Genomic DNA, 22,341 nt, shown 5'->3' with positions numbered 1-22,341 from the left:
TCAGGTTCTCGCACATTAAATTGCTCAAATCATGTCTTTATGAGGCTGGCCACCATTTATGAGGTGAGGTACTGATGTTGGATGAGAAAACCTGGCTCACAAATTATGTTCCGATTCATCCCAATGGTTGTTCAGTAGGGTTGAGGTCAGGGTTCTGTGAAGGACACTCAGGTTCTCGCACACTAAATTGGTCAAATCATGTCTTTATGAGGCTGGCCACCATTTATGAGGTGAGGTACTGATGTTGGATGTGAAAACCTGGCTCACAAATTATGTTCCGATTCATCCCAAGGGTTGTTCAGTAGGGTTGAGGTCAGGGTTCTGTGAAGGACACTCAAGTTCCCACACACAAAAACCAACAAACTATGTCTTTATGGAGCTGACTCGGTGCACAGGGGCACAGTCATGCTGGAACAGAAATGTGCCTTCACCAAAAGGTGCAAAGAACACAATTGTCCAAAAGGACTTTGCACGTTGATTCACTAACACCTTTCATTGGAAACATCCCAACTCAACCATTTGGATGGGGGGGGAGCCACATATCTTTGGCCATATAGGTAGGTAAGATAATCAGGTATTTACAGACGTTTGGCCACATGATGCATCAGCATCCATACAGCTGCCAGTAATATACCAGAAGGCTCTATTTTTGCACATGTCATTACGGTTGGAGAGCAGTAAGCTCTCATTTCACAGGCAAAGTCATTTTCTCTCTCCTGGGAATCATAATGCACACCATGCAAGCAAATAATGGGGGAACGGAAATCAGACAGCGGCGGCGATTATACAGTCCATTGTCATCTTGTAGACTGAAGCAGAATTGAGGATAATTATCCATCTCCATCACCTTATTGTGATCATGTCATTTCACATAGCAATTTTTTTTTCTTTATCTAAACAGGAAAAAAAGAAATAGACAAGTAGTACCTGACGTCTACCAGAAGGTGGCAGTGACACATTAGAAATGGCACTTTTAGGAATGGGACATTTGCTACACTGTAGGGATTATTCATTACATGGGAATTATGGTCTTTTAAATTATTATTATTTATTTTTTTTTTTTTTCTCTGACTTCCAGCAGTCTGGCCCCCCTATAGTCTGAAAGATCATTAACTGGTCCTTTCTTTAGAAAGTTTGGAGACCCCTGAAATAAATGGCAATAGCGTTCTTTTAATGTCTACCTCCTCAGCTGTACTTTTGCTCCCCTACCACCCCAATAAATTCCAGGAATGAGATGTTCCAGTCAGAGCATACAGGGGGCTAAGGCTCCCAACCTGTCCCATGTGACATGATTGAGCCAATCACAGACCACCACTGATTTTAGCTGAAACCTGCTGATTGGCCGTGTCCAATCACACAAAGAGATCTGTGTTTACAAACACATTTCCTGGATTTTATCCACATCAGGAGCTGGAAACCGGACCAGACTATAGCGTCTATATACAAAACAGGGAGAATTCATTATTGTCAATGTTTTGTATTCAGACATGATAGCCTTGTCCTGTTTGTAGCTCCTGATGAAGTGGATTGAATACAGGAAACGCGTTGAGCTCATTAAAAAGTATACTCGACTATAAAGGAAAGCTGAATTAATCCACAGCTTCCAATATATATTTTGTAAATTATTTAATGGAACAGGGCTGTGTTTTTAACATGGTTTTATGAAATTTGGATGTTTGTCTAATTTTAACCCCCCTGGCGGTATTCCTGAGTGTAGCTCGGGGTAAAGTTTCAGCACCACAAGCGGTAACCCCGAGCTACAGTCCGGCTTACCATGCGGTGCTGCTCCAGGATCTCTTCTTCACTTACCTTGTCCTTCGCTCCGGCGATGTCCCTCCTGCAGTGTCCCCTGTAATGTCCTCCGGCTGATGCCGGCATCTGTCTTCTGGGTTCCGTTCCCTGCGACGTCGGGACGTACGGGGGACGGAACGGCGGGAAATGTGAAAATGATAAAAAGTGACATTCACTAAAATCACTAAAATCACATAGTATAACATTACTGTATCAAACCATTTCACATACATTTTGTCCCGAGTGCTTTGTCCGGCGCCCTGCCTGCATTTTTACTGTTCTTTCTGCCTGGAAACTGAGAAACTTCCATGCGTCCAAAAAGCGTCCCTTTAGGTCAAAAGCGGTTTTAGACCGGCTAGAAAACAGCGATAGTAAATTAGAACCACTTGCAGAATTGAGCGATAATGATTCGTGGGGAAATTCGTCATCAAACACTGCAAACAATTTTGCGACTGTGTTCAGCGAATTTGGCGCTATATTTCAAATTTCTGTGTTTTTGGTTTGATTATATTATTGAATTAAATGTTTTATTATTATTATTATTATATTATTATTTTTATGAATATTTATTAAATTATAATTTTTAATTTCGTGTTTCAAATTTTAACATACCCGGGATGTTTACTAGACTCTTGTTCGGACAGATTTCAGTGAGTTATTCCTAAAAAGTACAGGTCTACAATAAAAAAAATACATATTTCCATGCAAAAAAATGTACTGCTTTGAGCACAGAAATACTGACATAATCAGACCGCTAGGGAAGTTAATGAATGGTGGACAATAAACCTTTGTTACCTAAATTTTAGCTCTGGTTCAAGTTGATCTTCGAGATCTTCGATTTAGGGACGTGGCATATATATGCCAAATTCTTCAATTCTGCAATGACTGTCCAAGAACAGGATGGGAGGAGAGCATGTCCTAACCCAGTTCTGCTTACATGATCCCATCCATGGTGTCATATTGTTTTTTTATTGTATTTATCTAGTTATACATATTTGCTATTCACATACTAGCCTTGAAGGAGGTATGGCTGTTCCCTGGAAATGAGTTGGCTCTACTTGCACTTACACATTTTCCATAAATGTTTGGACAATCCATCAAGTGAGACAATGGGTGCTCTTTCATATTTACCCAAACATCCATGGTGTCAGGAAGACTTCGTAAGTGAAAATCCTTTGGTGTACTTGACTGAATGTGTGATATCACCTAGATGGTGTTGAAGGCGCCAACCCATGTTCAACAATTGTTGTTCCAGTTTGACGTAGAAGGCCTCTTTCACTGTCTTGCAAACCAGTTGTTCAAAATCCACACCTGATTGTGGGTTACATGTCAACGGGGTTGAGGACTTGGACATTGAGGCCTACAGGAAACCCACCCAGACAGACCAGTATCTGCTATTTGAATGCCAACACCAAGTGGAATACAGACTGCACACTTTGGACAAAGAAGGCAACTGGATTGCATGAGCCATAAGAGGCCATCAACAGCATCTGTCTTCCACATATTGTGCCATTTTAACTTCTCTTTTGACAACAGTTCACACCTTAAGCCATGTAAATCGAAAGGTTAACAGCCTTCCTGACACCAAGCATGGGATTATGCATCTAGAACAGGCTGGTCCATAATGTTCACACCTCCCATCCTGTCCTTGGGACAAGAGCATCTGCTTTTCCATGGTGAGTGATTCAAGGAGTTGGCGACACATGTGTTGATATCAAAGTTGGGGTGTCTTTCTAACACTCATTAGAACTGAATAAACCTCTGGGAGAAGCTAAAAAAGTCTTCAACATTACAGAAAAAGTCCAACTGAATGTGACTAACTTGTAAAAGATAAACCAAGTTCTGGATAAATGAGAACTTTCACAGACACCCAAGCTCAGCCTTTCTCAACGTTCCGTCCCCAGTAGAACCCTTGAAATAATTTTCAGGTCTCGAGGAACCCCTTCCTAAAAATGATGAAGTGTGATCAATAAGTTGTAGAAAGTATTTAATTAAAGAATAATGTTGCATACTTGACAACCACCTGACAGCCTTGACAGCCAGAGCAGATCATTTTTAGTGGTCAGCATAGAGGTGCCTACTTACATGTGTGTCCAGATATCTAGAAAACAGTACGGGCACCACAACAGTGGTGATCAAGTCCAAAGTGACCATTTACTGGATAATCAATAGACTAAATGAGCCAATGCTGTTGACTAATACTGAGCTTCAACAATGCCTGGACTTTAACAGGCATTAATAGTTGATAGCAGATCTATATGCATTTCCACATTTATTTGAGTCCAGGCTTGTTGAATTTATACATTAGTCAAGCTCCGATGAAGGGGTAGGGTGCATACCCCGAAACCAAACTTTCTCCATCTTTTCAACACTTGAAATAAATTTCCGGTCTCAGGGAACCCCTGCTAAAGATTACTATAACTACAAATTATGATTCATTAATGTGATAGTCAGTGGGAAGAATGCCCCTTACATGTGTGGTCATTGAGAAGAATTACCCCCTTACATATAGCTAAAAAGATCATGGGTGTCAGTGGGAACTTACCTGAGATGCAGAAACTGTTTATTGCTCAAGGAGCCCCTAGCAACCTCTGGAGGAACCCTGGTTGAGAAACCTTGGTGTAGATCAAGCCAGCTCAACTGAACAAGCCCTAAAAGAAGATCCCCCACTAAGCCACATCTGCACTGGTCACACAACCAACAATGTAATTGCAGAAAAACTGCAACCCTTTTTGTCAAAATAATAGAGGGGCTTATGAAAAGTATACTAACAAGGAAATGCCTTGTTATTGCTCAAGGAACCCCTTGCAACCTCTGGAGGAACCAAAGGGTTCAATGGAACCTTGGTTGAGAAAACCTGCCCTAAACCATGTTTGATTCTATTGATTATCCTATTGAAGATCACTCTGAACTGGATCACCATTGTTGTGGTTCCTCCACTGTTTTCTACTGGATGACTTTCAGGACCCCTTCTTATGAATCAGGTACCCGGTTGTATAGGAGTGACTAAACAAAAGTGATTCAGCCTGATGGATAAGACACACCAGCAATAGACATTAATAATTTGACATTTCGAGATCTGGAACCTCTTACACATGTACCTCGTACATTGGTGGTCATTGTAGGTGGGGGGAATAAATTACTTGAGCCCATTGCTCGAGGAGCCCTTATCAATCTCAGGAGGAACCCTAGGGTTCAACAGAACCTTGGTTGAGAAAGGATGTCCTAGCTCAGGGTTTTACAACCAGGGTTCCATGAAACCCTAAGGTTCCTCCAGAGGTTGCTAGGGGTTCAATGAGCAATGTTTGCCTCTCAGATAAGTTTTCACTGACATCATTGTTCTTTTTAGCTATCTGTAATGGAGTAATTGTTCTCAATGACCACAAGCGTTAGGAGCATTCTTCCGAGTGACCATAATGTATCATGAGCTGTAGATATAATAATTTTTAACAGGGATTCCCTGAGACCAGAAAGTCATTTCAAGGGTTCCTCTGTGTTTAAAATTTTGAGAAAGTCTGTCCTAGCTGAATGACAGTAGGTTTGCACAAGTATTGCATATCACTAATCTATGACTAATCCCTGGTAGGCAAAGTGAAACCCTGTCAGGGGTGTGGCTTCTTGGTGGAGAAATATGGGCTTTAGCCAATCCTCTCTCACATGTTATGGTGGCTGGTCAGGAGAGTGTTTGCTCTATTTACTAGATATAAACCCAATCCAGGGGCGGACTGACCATTTGGAAACTCGGGCACTGCCCGAGGGCCCGGGGTCAGTAGGGGGCCCTATGAGATGCCCCTGGTACCTTTTTCATAGGCTTTTTTGAGTTTGGGCAAGGACACAGGGGCCCCATGATCCCCTATTGCCCAGGGGCCCCATGAGTTGTCAGTCCGCTGCTGACCCAATCACTAAAGTTTCATATATGTCATCTATACCATGTTTGTGAAATGCGTCAGTAGGCGTGGTTTCTTGACAGAGACATGAAGGTTGAAGCTACATAGTTACTAAGTACTGGATCACCATTGTTGTGGTGCCGCCACTATTTTCTATATAACTGGATCACTTTCAGGACTCCTTCTTATGAATCAGGTACCCGGTTGCATAGGAGTGACTAAACAAAAGAGATTCAGCTTGATAGATAAGACACACCAGCTAAGGACATTAATAATTTGATATTTTGAGATCTGGAACCTCTTACGCATGTACCTTGGTGGTCATTGTAGGTGGGGGGGATAAGTTACTTGAGCCCATTGCTTGAGGAACCCTTATCAATCTCAGGAGGAACCCTAGGGTTCAACAGAACCTTGGTTGAGAAAGGATCTCCTAGCTCAGGGTTTTGCAACCAGGGTTCCGTGAAAACCTAGGGTTCCTCCAGAGGTTGCTAGGGATTCCTTGAGCGAAGAGCAATATTTGCATCTCAGATTCTCGCTCTGCATGGGCATATTGACAGCCTGCACCCCTTCACCTGTGGATCATGGGAATAGAATCCCTGATTTTGAGCGTCATTCTCATCATATCACGACTCGACTACTGCAACTCCCTCCTCACTGGCCTGCCTTGCCACTGGCTATCCCCGCTTCAGTCGATCCTGAATACAGCTGCCAGACTCATTCACCTTTCCAACCGCTCCATCTCCATCACCCCCCTCTGCCAATCCCTCCACTGGCTTCCGATTGCACAACGGATCAAATTCAAAATCCTAACGCTGACGTACAAAGCCGTCCACCATACTGCCCTGAACTACATCACTGACCTAATATCCAAGTACCACCCAACACGCACACTCCACTCCTCACAAGACCTCCTCTCTATAGTTCCCTGGTCTCCTCCTCCCATGCCCGCCTCCAGGACTTCTCCAGGGTGTCACCCATCCTCTGGAACTCCCTGCCCCAACCCATCAGATTATCACCTACTCTCCTCTCCTTCTCCATCTCTTCAGGGAAGCCTACCCCACCCCCTGCTAACCTGCCGACCTCCTCCACTCTTCCTACCACTCCATCCCCCACAGCTATCTCCTCCTGTGCCACCATCCCCTCCCTCCTAGATTGTAAGCTCGAAAGAGCAGGGTCCTCAATCCCCTCATGTTTTGCATTGTATTGGTATTGTTCTGTCACATGTTCTGTCCCCCATTGTAATGTACAGCGCTGAGAGAACTATTGGCACTTTATAAATACTGTATAATAATAATAATTCCAAGCTTAGTCTAAGGTTGCAGTGGGTTTATATCCACATTCATAGACTCATACCTAAAGTAAAACAAGAATAAACCAATGACACGTCAAGTTGCCGATTCGGTCCCATAATAAATATTTATTTGTTCTTTTATTGTACAGCTCCATAATCTACATAATCAGCAAAGGTATTCATTGACAAAGTGGGTTTCCATCCAAATATATCCTGCCTGAAGAAGGAAAAAAAAAAAATCCACAGCAACTTTATGCTCCGCCTATTCCCCCTCCCCTTTCTAATTGTTTTATCAATAGACTTGATACCTCAGGCAACAGCGCCATCTTGTGCACACAAGACATAAATGCAATTGAAAGTTCTAGGCATTAGTTGTCTAGGCATTCACGGACGGTATACACTGTTATCTACACGCACTGTACAGATCTAGGCACACACACAGAATATATATCTATTGACACATACCTATAACTATACATACACCGATGCACATACACACACTTGTGTATACGTTTTCTCTGCCATTAAAACTAGTTTTCTCTGTTGTTCTATGCATATGAGAAATTAAAAGTAGTATTTGTACAGACGGCGTTTCCTAAACAGAACAGGAATCTCCATAAAAGAGGATTTTTTTTTTTTTTTTTTTAAATCACCTAGCTCCATACAGCCCGGTTAGGCCCAGTCAGTCCAGGTGTTTTAAGTTAGTGCAGACTATGTAATACTACAGCCAATAGTCCTATTGACCATTTTAAGAATGGATTATGTTCCCAGCTTCAGTCGCTTGGCCTCCATCTAAGCTAGTCGTTTGAGGAAGGTGCAAGATGGCTATGGACATTTCTATGGACAGGACTGGCGGTTATTGCTTTGGGTTTTGCATTGTTGGTTATCTGTCGGTTGAGACAACAAATAAACTCATAGAAAAATGAGACTTTGTGGAATCACATACAGTCATGGCCGAAATTGTTGGCACCCTTGATATTTTTCCTGAAAATCAAGTATTTCACACAAAAAAGGTATTGCATTAACACATGTTTTGCTATACACATGTTTATTCCCTTTGTATGTATTGGAACAAATATAAAACAGAGGCAGAAAAGCAAATATGACATAATGTCACACAAAACCCCAAAAATGGGCTGGACAAAAGTATTGGCACCCTTAACTTAATATTTGGTTGCACACCCTTTGGAAAACATAACTGAAATCAGTCGCTTCCTATAACCATCAATAAGCTTCTGACACCTCTCACCCGGAATTTTGGACCACTCTTCCTTTGCAAACAGCTCCAGGTCTCTCTTATTGGAAGGACACCTTTTCCCAACAGCAATTTTAAGATCTCTCCACAGGTGTTCAATGGGATTTAGATCTGGGCTCATTGCTGGCCACTTCAGAACTCTCCAGCGCTTCTTTGCCATCCATTTCTGAGTGCTTTTTGACGTATGTTTGGGGTCATTGTCCTGCTGGAAGACCCAGGATCTTGGACGCAAACCCAGCTTTCTGACACTGGGCCCTACAGTGCGACCCAAAATCCTTTGGTAATCCTCAGATTTCATGATGCCTTGCACACAGTCAAGGCACCCAGTGCCAGAGGCAGCAAAACAACCCCAAAACATCATTGAACCTCCACCATATTTTACCGTAGGTACTGTGTTTTGTTCTTTGTAGGCCTCATTCCGTTTTCGGTAAACAGTAGAATGATGTGCTTTACCGAAAAGCTCTATCTTGGTCTCATCTGTCCACAAGACGTTTTCCCAGAAGGCTTTTGGCTTACTCAAGTACATTTTGGCAAACTGTAGTCTTGCTTTTTTATGTCTCTGTGTCAGCAGTGGGGTCCTCCTGGGTCTCCTGCCATAGCGTTTCATTTCATTTAAATGTCGACGGATAGTTCGCGCTGACACTGATGCTCCCTGAGCCTGCAGGACAGCTTGAATGTCTTTGGAACATGTTTGGGGCTGCTTATCCACCATCCGGACTATTCTGCGTTGCAATCTTTCATCAATTTTCCTCATCCGTCCACGACCAGGGAGATTAGCTACAGTGCCATGGGTTGCAAACTTCTTGATAATGTTGCGCACTGTGGACAAAGGCAAATCTAGTTCTCTGGAGATGGACTTGTAACCTTGAGATTGTTGATATTTTGCCACAATTTTGGTTCTCAGGTCCTCAGACAGTTCTCGTCTCCTCTTTCTGTTGTCCATGCTTAGTGTGGCACAGACAGACACACAATGCAAAGGTTAAGTGAACGTCTCTCCTTTTTATCTGCTTTCAGGTGTGATTTCTATATTGCCCACACCTGTTACTTGCCCCAGGTGAGTTTACAGGAGCATCACATGCTTGTAACATTCTTATTTATCCACAGTTGTGAAAGGGTGCCAATACTTTTGTCCAGCCCATTTTTGGAGGTTTGTGTGACATTATGTCGAATTTGCTTTCTTTCCTCCCTTTTTTTGTTTTGTCCCAATACACACAAAGGGAATAAACATGTGTATAGCAAAACATGTGTTAATGCAATACGTTTCGTGAGAAATACATGATTTCCTGGAGAAATATCAAGGGTGCCAACAATTTCGGCCATGACTGTATATTCCTCATATGGAACATGCAATTTAGTTTTGGGCACCGATTCACATAAAGAACATTGGGGAACTGGAGAAAATGCAGAGAAGGGCAACCAAACTGATAAGAGGCATGGAGGAGATCAGATATGAGGAAAGATTAGAGGAACTGAATTTATTCTCTCTTGAGAAGAGGAGATTAAGGTGGGATATGATCTCCATGTATAATACATAAGGGGGGGATATGATCTCCATGTATAATACATAAGGGGGGGTATGATCTCCATGTATAATACATAAGGGGGGATATGTTCTCCATGTATAATACATAAGGGGGGATATGATCTCCATGTATAATACATAAGGGGGATATGATCTCCATGTATAATACATAAGGGGGGATATGATCTCCATGTATAATACATAAGGAGGGATATGATCTCCATGTATAATACATAAGGGGGGATATGATCTCCATGTATAATACATAAGGGGGGATATGATCTCCATGTATAATACATAAGGAGGGATATGATCTCCATGTATAATACATAAGGGGGGGGATATGATCACCATGTATAATACATAAGGGGGGATATGATCTCCATGTATAATACATAAGGGGGGATATGATCTCCATGTATAATACATAAGGGGGGATATGATCTCCATGTATAATACATAAGGGGGGATATGATCTCCATGTATAATACATAAGGGGGGATATGATCTCCATGTATAATACATAAGGGGGGGGATATGATATCCATGTATAATACATAAGGGGGGATATGATCTCCATGTATAATATATAAGGGGGATATGATCTCCATGTATAATACATAAGGGGGGATATGATCTCCATGTATAATACATAAGGGGGGATATGATCTCCATGTATAATACATAAGGGGGGATATGATCTCCATGTATAATACATAAGGGGGATATGATCACCATGTATAATACATAAGGGGGGATATGATCTCCATGTATAATACATAAGGGGGGATATGAGCTCCCTGTATAATACATAAGGGGGGATATGATCTTCATGTATAATACATAAGGGGGATATGATCTCCATGTATAATACATAAGGGGGGATATGATCTCCATGTATAATACATAAGGGGGGATATGATCTCCATGTATAATACATAAGGGGGATATGATCTCCATGTATAATACATAAGGGGGGATATGATCTCCATGTATGATACATAAGGAAGGATATGATCACCATGTATGATACATAAGGGGGGATATGATCTCCATGTATAATACATAAGGGGGGATATGATCTCCATGTATAATACATAAGGGGGGATATGATCACCATGTATAATACAAAAGGGGGATATGATCTCCATGTATAATACATAAGGGGGGATATGATCACCATGTATAATACATAAGGGGGATATGATCACCATGTATAATACATAAGGGGGGATATGATCTCCATGTATGATACATAAGGAAGGATATGATCACCATGTATGATACATAAGGGGGGATATGATCTCCATGTATAATACATAAGGGGGGATATGATCTCCATGTATAATACATAAGGGGGGATATGATCTCCATGTATAATACATAAGGGGGGATATGATCTCCATGTATAATATATAAGGGGGATATGATCTCCATGTATAATACATAAGGGGGGATATGATCACTATGTATAATACATAAGGGGGGATATGATCACCATGTATAATACATAAGGGGGGATATGATCTCCATGTATAATACATAAGGGGGGGATATGATCTCCATGTATAATACATAAGGGGGGGATATGATCTCCATGTATAATACATAAGGGGGGATATGATCTCCATGTATCATACATAAGGGGGATATGATCTCCATGTATAAATACATCAGTGGTTCATATAGTGAACTCGGTGTAGAGTTATTCCCCCTGAGGTCATCACAGAGGACAAGGGGGCGCTCTTTACGTCTGGGGGAAAAGAGGTTTAATCTCCAAACACGGAAAGGTTTCTTCACAGTGAGAGCTGTGAAAATGTGAAATAGACTCCCTCAAGAGTTGGTTCTGGCCAGCTCAGTGAATTGCTTTAAAAAAAAGTCCTGGATTCTTTCTTGAATACACAGAATATAACTGGACATAACATTTATAGGTAAAGTTGATCCAGGGAATATCCAATTGCCTCTCAGGAGATCAGGAAGGAATTTTTTCCCCTGCAGGAGAAAATTGGATCATGCTTTGCTGGGTTTATGCCTTCCTCTGGATCAACTATGGGTATAGGATTATAAATTTATTTATTTATTTTATGATTGAACTGGATGGACTTTTGTCTTTTTTTCAGCCAGACTAACTATGTAACTAAATAGGCTTCAGTCCACACTGGCAAGATTACTGGGGGTGGTCTTAACATCTGCCAAGCTGTCTAGCTGTCCAATTTCCTATGCTAGCCCTTGGCCCTTGTAATATATAACTACTGTAATATACCTACCTAGCCACAATTGGCACTCCTAAGCCAAAAAGTCAAATCAACAAGCTTTCCAATGCTGTAACCTGATGCTACGGTTAACTGTTGCTCAACCACGTCCTTTCGTCAATTTCCCAATAAGCTTGTTGGTCTAGGATTAAAACCTGATCATTCATTCCCTTGTCACCTCTATCCAATTCAATTGCATCAATCAGGTGTTTTTAAAGTCAGGAATGCTTAACAAACATTATTCGAGAAAGGGGATATTAGTACTGGCAGCCAAAACAAGACTGCAACCAAACACGAAAGTCTTGGGAAGACAGAAGATCGAGTCTTGGGCTACCTTAGAGAGAAACTTCACCTGAGCGCGTGAAAATTAAAAATCAAATGCTGTAGTTGTTGACTTTTCAGAACCAGATACCTACTAGTCCATGGAGTTTAGCACTGTCTTCCCTGCAACCGTTTCTTCTCAGGGCTCCTACAAATCAAGCTGACCTCAAGCTGTGACTCCATGAAGGCTCACAGCCAGCCTCCTAACTGCCATGAGATGCCTCCTGCAGCCTCCTGGTGGTGTTATCTATGTAGGCTGTAGGAGGTGAGGTGGGAATTGAGGCAACATTATTTCTGCCTAAGTTGGAAATGAAGAAGTGCAAGTAGATATCATAAAAACGTGCTCCCCCCATTAAAAAAAAAACTAATTTAGTTACAGGCTTTAGGATATGGGGGTAAGTTTAATTTTGGGCTTGAGGTCCGCTTCAATGAAAGCTGCTTTCCAGTATGGGACCAGCTGGTGAAGCAATTGCCTGATGTTCAAACGCTGAAGAACAGTCATTTACTTCTACTGCCTTCCAGTATGGCACCAGCAGTCCAATTGAATTTTTTTTTAAACAGTTCTAAATTTCAGTGGCCTCTCCTGATTTCCTGAGCTTCATTCAGGGTAAAGCTAACTAAATTAAATTTCATTCATTCAGCCCCACAGGCAAAATGAAAGAAAGTGATATATTCCCCCATAGGTGCTTGGATAGAATCATCTCCCCTGTTGGCTATTGTTTTCAGACAGCCACAGCACCTGCCACTGTTTGAATACCCAAACAGTAAGTGTGTCTGAGTGGATGTAGTCGCAGTTCAACTGACAATTGTCAACCAGGTTCAGGGGCGGACTGACCATTTGGAAATTCGGGCACTGCCCGAGGGACCAGGGTCAGTAGGGAGCACCATGAGATGCCCCTGGTACCTTTTTCCTAGGCTTTTTTGAGTTTGGGCAAGGACACAGGGGCCCCATAATCCCCTATTGCCCGGGGGCCCCATGAGTTGTCCAGGATCCTTCAATTTTTCAATCAAAGTTTGTGCAGGACCAACCAAAGCTGGAATTTCACTTGATTCAGCTGGTGTCATTCAAAATTTGAGCCACGTATGGCCAGCATAAAGACTGGTAATAAGCTGAAGTCAACAGAGTCAGATGGATAACAAAGCCAAAATAGTGCAAACGAAAAGAAGATCAAATTGATCAGATTCAGTGGAGATCAGTGATTTGCCAATAAATAGTTAACATTTGATCACCCCTTGGGGTTGATCACTGTTTGGCTCCAGTACCTTTATATCACCTTCCTGACTGTGCAGTGTGGCTGTGAATAATAAAAACTGGCTAAACAGAATTAGAAATCCTTGTGGCAGAATCAACAGGTCACCTTTGCAAGTTTCATCAGTGCATTTAGCTATCTGCAGGCAGTTTCTCTTTAAATGAAAACCTCTCATGAGAAAGTATTTTAGAAGACATATTGCTACAATCATCTGGAAATAAGGCTTCAATTCAAAATGTGACCATAGACATTAGATGACCATTGTCCGACTATTAGAATGTTGGGCACATCTGGGCTGTCTATGGGACACAGCAGAACAAGGAAGACACACTCAAGTTATATACTTTGGATGATTAACGATTAGTTGGGTTCATATTTTGCATTTCAGAAATAAAGTGGAAATATGCCCACTTGTCATTAATAATATTACTTTAGTTATATGGTTGAATATCTTTAATCATTCCTTGAGAGCACTACACTATTCTGTATACCAGGGGTCTCCAAACTTTCCAAACAAAGGGCCAGTTCACTGTCCTTCTGATTTTGTGGGGGTTGGACCATGGCCAGTGTGAAAAGCAAATGCCCTGGGAGTAAACAGTGCCCCATCATTGGTATCAGTGAGAGGAATAGGGCCCCATCATTGGTATCAGTGGGAGGAATAGGGCCCCATCATTGTTATCAGTGGGAGGAATAGTGCCCTATCATTGGTATCAGTGGGAGGAATAGGGCCCCATCATTGGTATCAGTGGGAGTAAACAGTGCCCCATCATTGGTATCAGTGGGAGGAATAGGGCCCCATCATTGGTATTAGTGGGAGGAATAGGGCCCCATCATTGTTATCAGTGGGAGGAATAGTGCCCTATCATTGGTATCAGTGGGAGGAATAGGGCCCCATCATTGGTGTCAGTTGGAGGAATAGTGCCCCATCATTGGTATCAGTGGGAGGAATAGGGCCGCATCATTGGTATCAGTGGGAGGAATAGGGCCCCATCATTGGTATCAGTGGGAGGAATAGGGCCCCATCATTGGTATCAGTGGGAGGAATAGTGCCCCATCATTGGTATCAGTTGGAGGAATAGTGCCCCATCATTGGTATCCGTGGGAGGAATAGTGCTCCTTCATTGGCATCAGTAGGAGGAATAGTGCCCCATCACTGGTATCAGTGGGAGGAATAGTGCTCCATCATTGGTGTCAGTGGGAGGAATAGTGCCCAATCATTGGTATCAGTGGGAGGAATAGTGTCACATTGCTGGTTTTGAGGTAAGAAATTGTGCCCCATCATTGCTATCAGTGGGAGGAATAGTGCCCCATTGTTGGTATTGGGGTAAGGAATAGTGTCCCATCATTGCCAACAATGAGAGGAATAGTGCCCCATTGTTGATTCTGGGGTAAGGAATAGTGCCCCATCATTGGTATCAGTGAAAGGAATAGTGCCCAATTGTTGATGTCAGTGGGAAGAATAGTGCCCCATCGTTGGTGTCAGCGGAAAGAATAGTGCCCCACTTGTTGGTGTCAGTGGGAGGAATAGTGCCCCACAGTTGGTGTTAGTGGGAGGAATAGTGCCCCATCATTGGTTTTAGTGGGAGAAATAGTGCCATATTGTTGGTGCTAGCAGAAAGAATAGTATCCCAATTGTTGGTGTCAGTGGGAGGAATAGTACCCCACTGTTGGTGTCCGTGAGAGGAATAGTGCCCTATTGTTGGTGTTGGTGGGGAAATAGTGCCTCAAGGGCAAGCAAAGGGCCGCATCAGGCCCAGTTTGGAGACCACTGCTATACACTATGGCCAAAACATTTGTGAACACCTGACCATTGCATCTATAGAAGATTGTTGGATATCCCATTGTAAAGCCATGGACATTAATATGGCATGTCCCCTCTACCAACGTTATGGCCATAACAGCCTCCAATCCTCTGGGAAGTCTATTTCACAAGATTTTGTCTGTTGGTATTAGTGTCCATTCAGCCAAAAGAACATTTCTGAGGTCAGTACTGATGTTGGCTGAGAAGACCAGACTCACAATGGAAGTTTCAATTAATCCCAAAGGTGTTCAGTAGAGCTGGGGTCAGGGCTCTGTGCAGGACACTTGAGTTCCTCCACACCAAACTCATCAAACCACGTCTTTATGGAACTCTATTGGTATACAGAGAACAGTAATGCTGGAACATAAACTGTTGCCACAAGATTGGAAGTGCAAAATTGTCTGACACATCTTTGTATACTGTAGTACAAACCGTACCCTTCACTGGAAACACAAGAAGTCAATAATTTGGAAGGGGGTCAACATTAGTGTTGCCACCTCATCCCTTTAAACCCCAACACATATTAACAAGGTTCTGTGGCTGAGTAAGGTAGTAATTAAACTCACTTAATGCCTTATCTTTTTTATAATTAGCCTCAGAACCTGTGTAATTAATATGTGTTCAGTTTTAAAGGGATTAGGTGGCAACCCTAGTCAACATGCTTTCAACCATACGGTAGGTGTGATGACCAGGTGACCACATACTTTTGGCTGTATCTAATTATGCAGCCAGAGTTGGGTTAATTGATATAATGAAATTGTTGTGGATCCCAACTATCAAAGCATTATTTTGCTGTATGGGTATGTATGGATATTATGAGAGCATTCACTCAATGCATATAAACATATTTGATGACTGGTTATTTTGATTTTACTAAGGTATGCCTGTGCTCGTATGTTCCACAAAAGTAGAACTCTTCTATAGGAGGATTTTAAGACTTCAAGCTCAGTAGCTTGTGACTATTAGTGCAATAAGAAAATGTTTCTGGGTAATATATTCTTTTAAAGTATACCTCTATTCACCAAAACACATCTAAATGTCTCAAAATGTATTTCAGGCATCCTAATTTGTCCTCTCTAGTGCCACCGAATACAAAGTGCTCTAGCGTGCAAACATCAGGATGCTAAGTCAAGAGGCTATACCCTACACCTTGGTATTGGCAAATTGTCTCTTTTATCATACTGAAGAACCAACAACAAGTGTCCACAGGCAGAAGGACCTTGTCTAAAATTACTTCCTGAAGTTCAGAAATACATATTAGAGCACCCTGTTTTTTGGGTCACTCCAGGAGCCTGAAAAAGAGCCAGCAATGGTGCGTGCAGGTATCTAAGGGTGCCTTTGTTTCAATCTTGAGGCCAGCTTAGAATTCTTTGCTAAGTAAATGTGTACTTTAAGCCCCACCAAATATATTTTCAAGGAAAACTCTACCCAAAACACACATTTTTTGGGGGTGTTAGGAATTGTTAGAACCACTGACAATATTTTATTGCTATCTATGCCTTCCAGCTATCTCAGAAGGTTGTCACATGGACAGGAAGTGTGTGTGTGGGGGGGGGGGGAATCTCGCCAATGGGATCAAAGCAATGAAAGTTTGAATGAAATTTTAGCTCTTCCCCAGTTTGGCTAAAACTAAGCTTTTCATTTAAAATGCAGTATAAGGACTGCTATTTGGCTGAAATATTTTAAAAATGTATCACAATTTACAACTACATAGCACTGTGTCTTGTAGTCAAGAATAATATATTTTCACCTTAAGAGTGACAATTATTTATGTTCAATATGCATTTACCTATTTAGTTCATCTTAGTTCTGTCAAAAATATAGCTAATATTATATTTACACATATGATAATTATAATATTACTTATTGGTAAAATGATTCACTGAAACAACTTTAAGGCTATTACTTAATAATTGGACACAAAAGTTTTAAAAAATCCAACATGTGGCTTAGTGTAACGTAATCACATGCCATGCGCCAATTACATTTCTTTCTATAGGGGTTATTCATGCAAAAATTACAAGAGAAGGTCATTTATTCAGGGCTGACAATTACAATTACACAATGGAAGACCTCTAAACTATTTTAGGTACAATGATGGGCACTTCTTGTAGCCTGGTCTTACAGGGCTTAAAGAGTCTATGCTAGAAACTCTTGACTGAGCTGACATTCCTGGTATCATGATTAGTAGAACCATTAGCAATGGAAGTAGTAGAATGCTGCAAGTTCATTTTTGGGTACGGTAATGGGGTCTACGCCGGGTCTGCAAAATCTTCCTGTTCAAAAATAGTGCCGTACTAGTCAAAAGGAGTTGAATGTACATCCTTTACAGAAAATGTTATCGTCTTCATACACATGTGCATATATGTGTGCGTATATATAAATAAATATGTGTTTACACAACCACATCCGTGTGTCTCTAATCTCTATCTTTCTAAATATAGATATATAGATATATATTTATATATTTGTATTTATACATGAGTAGACAGGGCAAAGTGCTGTAAGGTAACCTAAGATAAGCAAGAGAATCAATCCCTGGTATATATAACAACACCTGTTTTCCTCAAGATAATATGCTACTTATAATAATATATATATATGTATATATATATATATATATATATATACATATATTATCTCTGTGTGTGCTTTGCCTGCAATATTATTACCAGACTAAAGCTGTTTCGGAAATCATAGATTTTAGATTTCTCTAAAATATACATTCAACTGTTAAATCTTAATAGGTAAAATATTTTCTACTAATGTATTGTCTGTTCTAACTGACCTGCTGTTGTACCTTGCATACAAAACACAAGATATAATAAATAATGATTTATGAAACAACTTTGTGCATCGAAAAGGAGATGAGAGAAAGTCATTTTTTGAATCAATGGTCAAAACTTCAACAAAGATTGGGTCACCCCAGTTGCTACTAAAACCTAGTTTTCACATTTATGGATAACATTACTTCTTCAAGATATTGTTTTTTTTTTCATTTCTATTTCTATATATAAAACTGGACATGGCATGACTTGAAAGACCTGTCTTTTTTTACAACCATTTTATCAAAAGCTGCGCAGAGTTTCATTTTCATGGGTATGTAACATTATTTTATGGTTATAATACTTTGAATTTTTAAATTGCTTGATTTGGAGAGCCTACTGATAACATCCACACATATGTATGCAAAGTCACACTTTGAAAAAAGCTATGGTCTTGGGAATGATTTATTCAATAATTTGTAATCCATATTTGCCCCCTCCCCCCCCGCCCCGGTCAGTATCCTGAAGTCACCATGGGGAGCTATTCCTGGTATCTTCTTCTAAAAGCTTAAAAACTTTTACATAAATATCTGTGAATGTTACAAGTGTTTTTTTTTCTTTTTAGATAATGTTTAATTTCTATGTCAAGTAACCCTTTAATTGGAGGATTCATTCTGAGTGAATAGATTCTGGAAACTGGCAAGCTGTTTAATCTGTTCAGTTTGCATAGAGTGCCTTCTAATAAGTTTCTTTTTGGCTTTGGCGTCAAAGTGTTTTGGAGAGCTTGGGGCCACAGGAACCAATGTTTTCTGGCTGCCATGCACTGGTGAAGGCGCTTTGCCATTAGATCGGATGTCTGGGATTGGAGGGTTAAGGTTGACGTTCAGCGGTGGTAAGAAGCCTGGTCTAGTATGAGATATGTGATCCAAAAGAAGGGTCCCAGATCCTCGTCTTTCCAGGAGGCCTGGAGTCCGCCTACGAACAGTCATTGGGGAGACAGCACTGGGAATACTCTCTAACGATTCTCGGGAGGAACTGGTGAAAAGTGTTAATGGAGAAGCATTGTATTTCCTTCTTTCCAAGGAAACCCGCCCAGAGTCTGGAGAACCTGGAATAGAATCAGGGCAAAGATGGGAGTCTGATTCATAATGGTCCATACGTGTCAACTTATGATGAGGAACTCCACGTAAATTAGTTCCAATCGTTGGAGCCAAGGGGACATTAGATGTTTCCTGAGCCTCAGGTGCTGTGTTGCGCCTTGAGAGTGGCTGGTGTAAGTGGCTTAACTGAACTTTGTCAGCCCATGAAGAGTCTGGTCCAGAGGGATCTTCCTCAGAAGACTGCTCGCTGGTCTTAAAACAAGATGGGTCTTGTCCCTCTATACTATGACGTCTAGAAAGCAAAGATCTTTTGTTAATAGACAGATTATTGACCTCTGCAATGATCTTCTCCTCGGATTCTTCTGCTGAGGGCTTTTCTTGAGGTACGGCAAGTTGAGAAGCAGCCAGAACAGATGGGGCCACCAGACCCCAAGGTTCAGAGTTAAGCCTTTTTAATTGCTTCTTGTTGACCATCCTGCCTTTTGTTGGTATGTGGTCAGAAGTTTTAATCTCTAATTGCCGGGATGTAGGACAGGTAAGCCTAGTACCCATGTTAAAATTGAACACATCCCGCGCTTCTTCTTTCTCGCTGGCAGGGGAAAGCGATGTTTTTAAATCAATGTCTGAAGGTGACATGCATATGGATGGAGATTGCTTTTCATCTACTCCAGGTGAGGGAGGTGAGTTGAGATACTGCTTTGTTTTTTTAGTTCCAGAAGGAGAGGTGTCTGTGGTAATAATGATGACTTCTTTCCCCCTGGCCTTGCAGGCATCCAGAAGGACCCTTAAGGTTTCTCGGTCACCCTTGTTAAGAGCATACATGAGGGCCGATGTGCCTGAATAGTCCTTCAGACTTGGGTCTGAGCCATGTTCCAGCAGCACAGACACAATGCTTGCCCCCGTGTGATTGCAGCAAGCATGCATTAAAGCTGTCTTACCCATCTTGTCTGGCATATTAGGGTCAGCCCCATTTTCCAGAAGGTATTTTACCATCCGAGATTTGTTTTGGGGGTCATCGTATTTGGCTAAGCAGGCTGCCATCAAAGGGGTTTCACCCTGGGCATTACCTTCATTGATATAAGCACCTCCTTCCAGCAAAAGGCGGGTCAGTCTAAATTTACCCTGCCAGACAGCCTTCAGTAAGGCACTGCCCTCGGTATGCAACATGGTAGAGTCTCTCATTGGTAAAGTTGGTCCGGAACAGATAGATTATCTGCTAAGCTGAGGTGGGAATGCTAAGATGTGTTGGAATGGCACATTCTACAAGCCGGTGTTCTTCCTGTAAAAAAAAAAGAAAGAATAAACAGTTATTTTGATATAAATATTTAAAAAAATTCTTTATTCTATCTTTCCAGCCTTAAAAAAAAGTGAGATTTTTATCTCTCTGTTTAGTGTCCATCAGTCAAAAAAATAGGTAAATACTGTACACATTATAAATAATATAAAGGGGCTGCCGAAGGACAGGGCAGGAGACCTGATTTTTCTTTGCTGCAGTAAAGTAACACTTACAGGTCTTCCCCCAACCCTCAACTGGTCAGTGGCATTCCCCCAGCCTGTGAGTGGACAGTGAAAAGAGAAGCAGCAGACTGATGAGCTTATCTCTCTGTCAGGGGCGGACTGACCATTCAAGCACTCGGGCACTGCCCGAGGGCCAGGGGTCAGTAGGGGGCCCCATAAAATGTCCCTGGTACTTTTTATTGGCTTTTTTGGGTGTGCTTTGAGTGTGGGCAAGGACACAGGGCCCCATGATCCCCTATTGCCTGGGGGCCCCATGAGTTGTCAGTCCGGCCCTGCTATCTATCACTCTGCTCTCTCCATCTATCTGCATCCAATACAGACTGCACTCCATCCTGGCAACATTCTAAACAGGCAATCCATCGAATATTCCAGAAACTATCCTGGAAGAATAATGGTGTCCTGCCGATGCACGTGCCAAGGTTCAGATGGCAATAAATTAACAAATTAACCAAACTGATGAGGACTTTTGTGCTCGAAAAAAGTTTTCCCCCAAATAGTTATTTATTCTACCAAGGTTGTTATGGTTAAAATTCTCAAATTTATCTATGCCAAGTTGCCTGCATCAACTTCTAATAAGCCACAACCACTTCTTGCTTCAACAAGCTTTCCATTCAAGAGTACCCCTTTAATATGTTGGAAAATTGGTTGGATGATGATACAGAAAATCCTTATCAGTTTTGTTATTAGTAAAGAGTGACTACTGAATACTAAGAGAGTCGTAGGTTTTATATAATTTTATTAAATAAATGAAGAAGTTGGTTATTTCTATCCAAAGAAAATTCCGTTTTGCAGGACCATTAGTTTCCTAGCTGGAGATAGCTTTTTAGCAAAAGCCAGAAGGTGTCACTGTTGTCCTGGAAATTTGGGAAGGTGCGTATTTGGTGCGTTATGATATGGAGGAACAGTCAACAGTAAAAGAATTAAACTGTTCTTCGCTCTTTACTAAAAGTTGAAACTTTTGAGTCTACAAATTAAATATATCTGTGTTACCCATAGTGACTGATGGATTGACCCCTTTAGTCAGAAAATTTAACATTTTAATTCAAAGAAATATCAGTGATTAAGTGGGAAACACACCTTTACAAATCATGCATCAGTACAGAGAGTTAAACCCCATCAAAACACAGAAAAGTAATGGCAGAAAAAGACCAAGTGGTCCATCCAGATGCATATTTTTATTTTTCAGTTCTTTAGGCTTTTGTCTGAACATACTGAAGATCTATGTTTGCCCCATCCATGTTCAAAGGCACTTGACTGACTTTCTACCTGTGTTCAAAATCCATTGCAAGCATCAAAACAACTACTCTTTTGGTAAATTGTGAACATACCTATTTTTAGTTTGAGGTCATGTTCCTGTGTTCTTAGCTTCTTGTTGAAAATCCTGCTCTCCTGGAACTTTTCCACGCCCTTCATATATTTAAAGTTTTCATTCATGTCTCCCTTTTCCCTTCTTTCCTCCAGATTGTACATATTAAGTTCCTGCAGTCTTTGTTGCCCATCTTGGAATTCAATCTATCTTATTAGTATCATTCTTTTTGTGAGTGATACCTAAAGATCCAGATATTGGAATCAGGACCTCCTTCCCCTA

At 41.3% G+C, this 22,341-nt stretch overlaps 1 protein-coding gene across 1 annotated transcript in view; it reads right to left on the bottom strand.

Annotated features, from left to right (window-relative positions):
• Positions 1-17,387: 17,387 nt before the first annotated feature.
• The window catches only part of ANKRD34A (ankyrin repeat domain 34A), a 53,938-nt gene continuing 48,984 nt past the window's right edge, over positions 17,388-22,341 (bottom strand). The window contains exon 2 of the mRNA XM_089655491.1: positions 17,388-20,514. Within this exon, the coding sequence (XP_089511617.1) occupies positions 18,792-20,417 (1,626 nt within the window). The 5' untranslated portion in view covers positions 20,418-20,514 and the 3' untranslated portion in view covers positions 17,388-18,791. The remainder of the gene's footprint in view (positions 20,515-22,341) is intronic.

The sequence above is a fragment of the Staurois parvus genome, unplaced genomic scaffold, assembly GCF_062004578.1.
Source record: "Staurois parvus isolate SC_StPar_1 unplaced genomic scaffold, SC_StPar_1.0 ptg000842l, whole genome shotgun sequence".
Classification (NCBI taxonomy): domain Eukaryota; kingdom Metazoa; phylum Chordata; class Amphibia; order Anura; family Ranidae; genus Staurois; species Staurois parvus.
The sequence above is the reverse complement of the archived record's forward strand: the minus strand, read 5'-3'. Positions and strand labels throughout refer to the sequence as shown.